Below are 10,428 nucleotides of genomic sequence, written 5' to 3' on the forward strand. Positions count from 1 at the left end.
AAACCTTCATCTGCTTAACGTCTTAGAAATTGAAAAAAAGTCATGTTTCCCTTCTGAGGCAGCAACATCTGCTGGAGTCTCAGATCCATCACTAGCGCAGTGAGCTACATGCTCTTGCTGTGTTTGCATTGAGTGCACGCACGCATGCTCTGACCAATGCGAGAAGCTGGGGGAAGGGAACCAAAACATAAAACTCTGAGGTATTTTACATGCAGTCTGATGAGCACCCAGACAATATGACAAGTCCAAAAATAAATAAATAAATGCTGCCTTGCGTTATTCGTCAAAATACTTCATCTGTAATTTCCAGGAAATTATTCATAGTGTCTCGAGCAAACACTCTTGACAGATCTCAAATTTGGCCCCAAAAGCTGAAAACAAATCTGAACAACATCATCTTAACACATGCCCAGATACCCATTACTTCAGTTTGATCTGGACATTGAACATTTAACTATGTTACTTAATTTTTTCAAAAAAATTCAGAATCAGTGTAAACAGGAAGTGTATAAGAACGGATCCCTCGGCCCTCCCACCTATGAATAAACAAAGTTGATTTTCTACAGAGCACTGTCAATACTGTTTTCATAAGATCTTCCTTTAAAGAGCTTTTAATGAGATGAAAACTCAAGTAGTTACTGCTGTCAACGAAAATGGGGGGCTAAAGGGCACCGTTAGTTAAAGCCCAAACTACACTCACTGGACAATTTCCTGTCATTTGTCTTCAGTGTGGGGGATGGGGGGGGGGGTATATTGCGGTGGTGGGGCGGGTTGTAAGCAGGAAACAGCTTTGAATATGACCAAAATCTTAACAATACATAGTAAAGATTAGGAAATCATTGTCACTGTGAGATCCCTGTTTTCTATCACAAAGAAACACTCATAAAGGAGTGTAGGAAGACAGGAAGGGATTGGAAAGTACTCATAAAAGCAGGAGAGGGTGAACAAACAGTCAATATGAGAGAAAATAAAAAATAATTTGCAACAAGTAAAAATGCAACAGAGATGTAATGCCATGGGATTATTGCAAATGTTGTTCTCATGAGAGTATGCATGATAGACTCAGGCACTTTAGGTAGATCAGAGAATTACACTCAGTTTCAGACATAGGATGACAACCACAGCCGTCTTCTCACCAGAGCACTTAATTCATTGTTTTTCTATAATTCACTTAAGTCTTCACTAAATGAATGTAACAGAGTGTTAGAACCAAGAAAAAGATTCATGCACAAGTGCATATTGTAGATATTCATCATACTAAGAATGTCTGAATATGTGGTAAGTGATTTGTAGATTTGTAATAGTATGTCTACATTTGAACTAGACAACATGACTATAAATTTACATCTGTGTTAACTGGCCAGTAAGAGAGGCTGTGAAAGATTTTAAACAGTACATATTTCTCTTAAGAATAATAGGCGTTCACACTTTGTGGGTTTCACAATAATTTGTCCTAAATTATTCAACTTTTAGACAAGATATAAAGTGCACCATCTGGTCATGCACAAGAATATGCCTGTAATGAATTGCTGCAGTTTTAATTTTGTCTATAAAATTAAAATAAAAAAAAGAGGTAGACGGGAATGCAGTGACACTGGAAAGGAGCAGTCTGAGTTCTGAATTGCAGCAACTTGAGAGCATCTACTGACCCTGACCTTGACTTGTTTCAGATGGTTTGCTTTAACTAACCTGGACTAAACTATGACAAAGAAAAGTGAGAGTTTGACCTCGGTGTGTCTTACCACGGTTTGTTTTAACTGGCAGGGGTGCTTTCTCGCCTAGTACAGTTCACGCTGTAATGAGAGAGGGTCAGCAAGGGTCACATGCAGAGAGTGGAAAAGGATGGAGGAGAGCTGTTTTACCACTTCTCCCACCTGCCAGGCAGTGTATAGGGGGCATTCTGATTGTTAACAGGCCTGTCTGTCTCTCTGGACTGTGAACACTGCTGTGTTAATTCCTCATAGTGCAGAGCCTCTCCTACCAGTTACATACTCTACAGACGTCCTACTCCAGCAAACATGCTGGGGGAAAAAATCCCTATTATTTTTATTTTATCATGTGGAGCACAGCACAACAAAGATTCACTTCACAAACCCCAGTGTTCTTAATCAGCATGTTGCTGTGTGATAAATGCCATACATAATATCATATTTATGTTCAGTCGATTCCAGGTTAACTTAATCTCTGTAGCCAACTTAACAAGAATTAATTCGTATTAAAAAATTAGGGAGGGGGGGGGGTCGGGGTTCATAAAAGAATAAAAATTCATATGAAATTGAGCATTCACTTTCACATATTTTATTACTATTTACATTGCAATAAGCAGTGACCGACACCTGCTCATAACTTGACTTGCCAAGGTCAAACTAAAAATGTCTTTTTTTAAGCAAAGCTAACTTCAGTGTCAGCTTCTGAAATTCCGACAAATAATGCTCTGTTAGTAGCAGCAATGACCTAATGTGACCTTTCAGTTTGTATGTGTATTAGCTCATGTTGCAACTGGTAATTATTTTTATTTAATGTGTAGTTTAACCTATTTGTCTGATTTGTTTTTTCCAGTCATCACTCATCTTTTGTTTTATTGCTCTTCACTCTACTCTGTGCTTGATCTTGGCCCATTACACAATATTTCACAAAGCTTTAATGAGGAACACAAGTGTCATTACTGAAAATGTAGTAAAACCTGATCATACAAAGGTTTTGCTAATCAACCAGCATGGTCAGAAGCAAAATCCAGCACTAACAAGCACACCTCGACTTGATCCAAACTGAGGGTTTTTTCAGCAAAGAGCTTTGGAATTTCACTTACAGTAAATTTTCAGTAAGATTTTCAGAGTTACAGTAAGATTTTTTTTTTTAATTATCATCATAGATATATGCTAAAACATGCTAGCCAGTCAGATAATTGCAAGAATCATGCTTCATAGGCAAATCAATCTAATCAAATAATTATACATATTTTGGCTAAAATGTATGTCTAAATATTGTAATTATTGGCATTTAAATTACATTACATTAAACAATAGCAGTGTATGTGCAGCACAAGTCAGAGAGCATCTTACTTGCTCTCTTACTCTTATAAATTCCTGTGCATTTGAAATAGGATTTTTAATGACTGAAGACTCAGGCTTAAATGTTTTACCTAAAACAGGAAATGATTAAAGCACCAACAACTTTCATTTGCACCTTTCCATTGTATTTGCCTAATTTATTCTGTCACATACTTTACCTCAAACGTTTTAAGCAGACTTTTCATCTATCATAATACCACCGCATGCCATTAATATCTCAATTTCTCTTCTTCTCCAAAAAGCTTTACCCTTGCTTATAATATCACTAGCTTACTGCAATAGACACAACTGCATAACAAAACAGGCACATCACTGCAGCCAACTCCATGACAGTTAGGGGAAGAATCTCAGTTTAGGCTAGCTGCACATGCTGGAACAGGCTTAATTAAGGTGACTTAAACACAATCATTAAAATGAGTGCATGAGCACAACTTTTTGCTCCCTGTTCCTGTATTATTGAGTTCATGTTCTATGACATACCCAGTGTGCTGCTGTGATCTCCTACCTGTTATTGTGACATCGCTGTAGAGGTTAGAGAGCTGCTCCTTCAGTAGAACTTGTTGCATCTGAGCCGCTTTCTCCCTTTGCAGCTCCAGCATCATGTCAGGGTGACTGGCCAGCTTACAGCCCTTTTGTTTATCCAGGGCAATGTCACTTCGCACTATGTCTGAGCAGACAGGAACCATTAGGAAAAATATATATATATTAATTTTTCTATTCATACCACAAACGCAGTTGTGTTATGTCTATTATGTCATCATACAGTAATATCTGGTTATATGGTTAAAGCAAACTAACTTCTGTAATTTATTTATTGCAGTTATAATGTTTAAAAATTACACTGAAAACAAATCTTCATACCATCCTCATAATTCTTGAGGTAATAGTCTGGTCCTGGTCCTCTAAACTTGGCTAAATTCTTCAGGTTATGAAACTGGAGAAAGTCTGTCCTCTTGCCCCCAAACCGCAGATAAGCTGGAGAAAGTCCTCTAGCCAAAGTTACTAATCGCTTGGAACTGAGGAAACAGAGAAAGACTGCTTAAAGTCAGACATGCTACCAACTGGCTATGAATTAGTATTATAGAATTAAAAGAAAAACTTAATTTCATTCCTTAAATATTAAAGCTTTTTAACCTAACCAGAATGGGTCTCTAGTGAATTACTGAACTTCATATTTGGTGTAGAACTGTTTCACCAATTTTCTCATTTGCCTATTGTAATATTGTAGTCTGTACTTGATTTTAAGTCATAATTTGGAACACATTAGCTGGGACATTTAGAAATAGGCCAACATAGACTTGAGAGACCACAGAGATTTAAAAAAATCTAAACACAGTTTAAAATTAATCCCAAATGCAATATTTTGCCCATGTAATAAAGCTAAAACAGCAATGTGCTTACCTAGGGGTTTTTTTGTTGTTGTTGTTGTTTGTTTGTTTTTTTGTTTTTTTTTATCCGCTATCAATCAGCTTTTTGAGAACCTGTGTATCTAGGCAAAACTGTCTGATGATTTAAAAGTTAAAACATTAAATAAAAGTTACATCTGCAGACCACGGCTTAGTAGGTCGAGGACATGATTTACGCTCTAATTACTTATACCCATGTGAAAAAGAATTCTAACGAAGTTTCGTTTAGTTACAGGTTGAGCATATTTTATGATTAATATGGCAAAATAAAAGATCTTGACTGAAATACAAGATTGTACGGCGATATATAGGGTTTGCACAAAGACGCACACATAGGCTACACATATGTAAATAAATAAATAAATAAATAGTCGATTATAATAATGTGATAATGTGTGTATGTGTGTGTTTATTTATTTTAGTTTAGTTTAGTTTAGTTTAGTTTAGTTTGCGCGTTTTATTTATTTATTATGCTGTTGAACTGATGCCGATCCAACTCAAAACAATTACTTCCAAAACATCCAATGGGTCTGTCATGAAAACCTTTTAACCGAGTTTTTTGAAGAGATCACTGCAAGCTGCAAAGTAAGAATAAAAAACAACGATTTATGTGCACCTGAAACGTAATTTCAAGAAAGCAGAACACAATAAACTAACAAACAAACAAATAGATAGATAGATAGATAGATAGATAGATAGATAGATAGATAGATAGATAGATAGATAGATAAATGACTGAATAAATAAATAAGCAGTTGTCATCTCTGTAGCTGTAATTCGATGTAAAGTTAGTCATTAGCCTTATGGAAGATCTTAATGGAAACGGAATTACACCTGGCGGCATATTTTAGGCTAATAGTATTATCAACTAATAATAATAATAATAATAATAATAATAATAATAATAATAATAATAATAATAACGTTGATTTAGTTCTTTATTAACACACAAGCGCATAGCCATGTTTGTTGTTTAAGCTGTCATTGCGCAGTAACTGATAACAGTTTCTGTCGCAATTATTCAGAAATGAACCAACCACTAGGCTAATAACACGCTTCTGTATCCCTGCATGCACGTACCCCAAATCAAGTATTTGCTTATGGTACTTTATATTTTGGGTGAACTCTGCTAGAAGGATCTCCTGGTCATTATCGACCCTGTGGGAAGTTTTGTCAGGATGAATATGCGACTATGCTACACAGACCTTTGTTTCCGTTATAAATCGTGGTGTCTATCGAAATCCACCATGTTTTCCTAACGTCAGTATAGAAAAAAAATAAGGATATTTTACAACTGGGCGTTTATTAAATGAGTCTTTGGACATGGTTAAATCTACAGAAATCATGAATTCACTCTCAGGTCAAAGCTCTGGCCTAAACTGCACACAGCATCTCAGCGACCATGACAGAACTACAGCTACATGTGCACTACAGCACTGGGAACATCGCTTACAGTAGTGCATCCCACCTACAGAAATGTTTCATCAGACGCGAATATTCACCCATCTGCTGGCCTTTGAAACTATTTTCAAAAGGTCATGGCCAAGTTTCATCCCACCCTCATGTTGCATGGTTGAACAAAATCGATTTGACAAAATGAGATGAGACAGAAGAGAGAAGATGAGACGCCACAGACTCCTTTATGGAAGTTTCAGTGTTGTTTAATCAGATCAGATCAGGATTATTGTAGCTGCAACCAAATCCTGCAGCTGATAATATGCTGATAATGCACAAGCGAGCCGCTTGGTATGGAAAAGCCAACAGCAGTAGGCTGATCTTAGTAGAAAGCATGTTACTGCCACAGCAATTGCGTATAATGCTGCTGAGGATGTTTTGCTTGCACACCGAAAAGTGGAATAACTCAAGGATTTCACAGAAGGATGTTATTTATTGTTAGCACTTATTAGGTAAAATCCTTCACATCGTATTGTGTAATTTGCCCTGTGATTACTTTAGCCTGTATGACTTTGGCGCCTAAATATCAGCATTGCTGATTTTTTTTAAACAGAAAATGAAAACAGATGCGTTAGAGCAATGGTGTCTAATAGCTTTATGCATGGTGTGAGTGCAGAGAGCTGTCAAAATCGAATACCTTAAGAAGTCTAGCCAGCCGTTCTTCAGGATAGACGGGTCCACTTGCAGCGATAAGAAGTTGTCATTCAAAACCCGCACCGGGTTTCGCGTATTAACGTCCAGTAAAATCAGAGTTCTCTCCAGAAAATTCTGTCTCTTCTCAGCGGTAGGTACGTGTCGCCGGTAGGAAGCACTGGCGGAATAGATCGGAGACTGGATTAGAAATGACCACCACACAGCCAAACCGATCATCTGAGGGAAGAATCGCCCAGGCATCTTCTGTCCACAAAGCCGCCGAGCAGAGCGCGCTGCGAGTTGAAGGAGACCCTGCAGAGTAGCCTTATAAAAAAATAACGTGATTAAAATCACCTTAAGTGCTGTCGAAAGTGAGTGCTCTTCAAGTGAGTGTTTGTTTTCTGTCGTCCTGTAATCTGGTCTCTCCTCCACCCCCCTGTTTTGCGCTGTTTGTTAAAATCGAGCTGCCGTATCCGCCCCGGGGCCAGAATCCCAGCCTCTCCGTTAACGGGGGCCCGAGGCAGCACCGCCCATCCACTCCACACACACACACGCACACACACACACGCACGCGCGCACACACACACACACACACACACACACACAAGGTAAGGAGCCACACAGACTACCTTCGTAGCCTACTGAACTACATAGAAAGTGATTTTGCTAGGACAGATTTCCGTCAATTACGTTAAAGTAATGGATAAACGTTCGCCCGACGTTAATAGCCTGCTTGGAGGTAACATAGGCTATCAGAAAATAGGATATCCCTACCTTCAAATGGCCTGTAAGTAATTTCTAAACTCAGTTAAAACCTCTGATTTTAGGCTATCATCTAAAGGGCTATTTTAGGTCGGCTGATTTTCTTTGCTGATTTTCAAGAATTAAAAATATATCTTTTTCATCAATAGGCTAGAAGTTGTCTACAGTGTGATGAATAATTCGCCCTCCCTATTTGAAGTTCATATTTCGGTTTGCTAAATCAATCCGCTTAACACTTTCCAGATGGAGTTAAAACACATTAGGCTGTCTCATCTAAACCCAGAGTGACATCAGGTATTATAGTCTACTTAATATTCGTGCTCTGTAGACAAAGTAAAACAGACACTGCCTGTGTTGTTCTCTCTCATTCTAGCTATATAATGCCGTGATACAAAAAAAGGTGATGTAGAAGAAAGACAATACTGGAGTAGCAATTTATTGATCATTACATTCAATAAGTAGACTAATAACAGTTTGAGTAGACTAATAACAGTTTAATAACATAATGATTCTTAATGTCCAGTGGTTCAGTCTAATTGTATGGTCTTAAGAAAAGAAATAGTGGGAAAAATGTGAGGGAATTAAAGATTAAAAATTATGCAATATGCCTATTTCCTTTAGCTGATACTGTTTTTGTTTGTTTGTTTGTTTGTTTTTCAAATGCAAAATAGAGCAGCCTATTACAGTAGAATTCGCCAAGATCCCTGCTTCACTCACTTCAATTAACTCAATTAACACAGTCAAATATAGTCATATTTAGTCAGTCAAATAGGATGCAGTCTAGGCTGCTCGGCCAAGAATAAATGGCCTCGAATAAACTGAAACATACTGAGCAGAAAAGGGGTTTTAGCAGAAGTAGACTATTGTTACATTAACAGTATAGCGTTGGCTATAAAACCACAACTTTTCTGATAACCATTTATTAAATACTTAAATCGTTAAATGACAGGTTAAGCCGGAAAGCAACCCGAGAATCTTAAACCTTTACACTCTTCGCCGTGCATTAGAAATGGGTAATAGCTTACCAAAGTTAGCCTACAAGTAGGCCCGTCATTTGGAAAAGAGTTATTTGGCGATTTTCAAAACGAAATAGCCAGCGTGTTTAATTTAATGCTAGCGGCTAAATTATAGACATCTTTAGCATTTATTTGATGTCTAGGCCTGTAGCTTACTCAGTGCACGCAAATCTGCCCTATTAGACATTTGGACAGTGTGCGCTTTTATACAGCCTATACCTTATATATTCAGGTCGCTTAGTCTTCTCATAAATAGGCTACATGGGCTCACTGAAACAATAATGTCGCTTTATTTGTATTCATTTTACACCGAACATAATTATTTATAATAAATAACCCTTTAAAATAGCTCGACGAAGATACACAATATAGATGCCGTTTTAAGTCTGAGTTTGTCCGTTTAAATGTTTTAGATATGCTGCCTTTAAATACACAGTGAAGTTACATGGATTAAATGTAATTTTTTTTAATTATTACCTGATAAATGAAAAGATTTAATTTATGCAGTTTAATTCTGTAGGCTATAGGTAGCCAAATCATTACTGAGGTAATAATATTTTTGTTTTGTTTTGTTTTGGTTTTTTCCCTCATAATCTTTTTTTTTTTTAAAGTAAAATGCTTCGACGGTCCTTTAAACAGTTGCTTAAACGTGTTTAAACAACATTCTTTTTTCTCAGTCTACATGTTAAATCGTGTACTCCGTTAAATGTGTTGACTATGGGATATTTTTGCTGACAGAATTATATAGGCTACTCAAGTAATAATAATAATATAATCATAATATATAATATAATATAATATAATATAATATAATATAATATAATAATAACAAAGAACCGAAGAAGCATGCAGAAAGTTATCGGCGCTATAACATTCAGGAGACAGTCACGTATTTATGCCTGTAAACTGTGTTTCAGGTGCTGTATACATGCATAGTTGTATAGTTGCACACTATGTAGTTCCAGCGAAAAGTCTTAGGATTATTATGTGATTTCAACTTTCACACTGAGCTGCGGACGAGTTACATTTAGTCTTTGTCTACATTCAGTGCTTATTTATTTGCCGTTTCCATTCCATTTGCTAAATAATTAATAATAGTAGTATACGGAAGCCATTTTTTAAAAACAATCATTGCAAGTCTAAGATATGTCAAGACATTTCATCCACATGTTTAAGTGCCGTGGATCCAATACATACATTATGTCAAGTACATTTAAAAGCACTACAAAATTAACAAAACATCAACTATTAAAAAACATAATGTGTAGCGGGAAATTACCACTTTTATCGCGAATCTGTTGACGAATTCATTACATTTATATATTTTTCATTAAATAGCCTATTACAACTAATCAAAGATAACACACACACACACACACACACACACACACACACACACACACACACACACATATATATATATATATACACACACACACATATATAGTACTATATATATATATATATATATATATATATATATATATAGATAGATATATATATGTTATTATTCTTATTTTTATTATTGTTGTTGTTGTTGTTATTATTATTATCGTTTTATAGAACCGTTCATGATTCTATGACATAAACATTTGCTGACCTGCACACAACCTGTTAATCTGACTCACTGCGTATAAATGTGCATAACTGTATAAATATAGATTATGGAAGTGGTAGTGTTAGTACTCATCGACTATCAAATGATGGTTTAGCAACTTTTAGGATGTTATATAATGTAGGTTCCCCTAGGCAGAGTCAAGGCTGAGACTCTGCTCTGAAACGTCATTGTTTTCCAAAGGCCTACAGAGGAAACCGATCTGACACAGGTCCAGGCACAGCAGTAAAACTCTTGAAAAAAAAAAGTAAATAAAATTAAATAAAAAGTATTAAGCCAAGGTCTCGCAACGTATCGTCCCTATTTAACGCAGACGGCGCGCTGACACACTTCGGGAAGAAAAGTCCTCACCCGGACTGTTTCTCTGATTTACTACGTGGCAGCGACACTGAGCAGACGAGCAGAGCTAGTAAGCTACACATTATTTATGCGGTCAAATCTCCAAACAGCTGAGGCTTTGTTTTATTCTC

At 36.6% G+C, this 10,428-nt stretch overlaps 1 protein-coding gene across 1 annotated transcript in view; it reads right to left on the reverse strand.

Moving 5' to 3' along the window:
• Positions 1-7,417, reverse strand: part of hpse2 (heparanase 2) — a 56,143-nt gene extending 48,726 nt beyond the window's left edge. The window contains exons 1-3 of the mRNA XM_053621229.1: positions 6,570-7,417; positions 3,933-4,087; positions 3,577-3,738 (exon numbers count right to left, since the gene is read on the reverse strand). Coding sequence (XP_053477204.1) covers positions 3,577-3,738; positions 3,933-4,087; positions 6,570-6,826 — 574 coding nt within the window. The 5' untranslated portion in view covers positions 6,827-7,417. The remainder of the gene's footprint in view (positions 1-3,576; positions 3,739-3,932; positions 4,088-6,569) is intronic.
• Positions 7,418-10,428: the final 3,011 nt, after the last annotated feature.

This window comes from Ictalurus furcatus, chromosome 3, assembly GCF_023375685.1.
Source record: "Ictalurus furcatus strain D&B chromosome 3, Billie_1.0, whole genome shotgun sequence".
In the NCBI taxonomy this organism is placed as follows: Eukaryota; Metazoa; Chordata; class Actinopteri; order Siluriformes; family Ictaluridae; genus Ictalurus; species Ictalurus furcatus.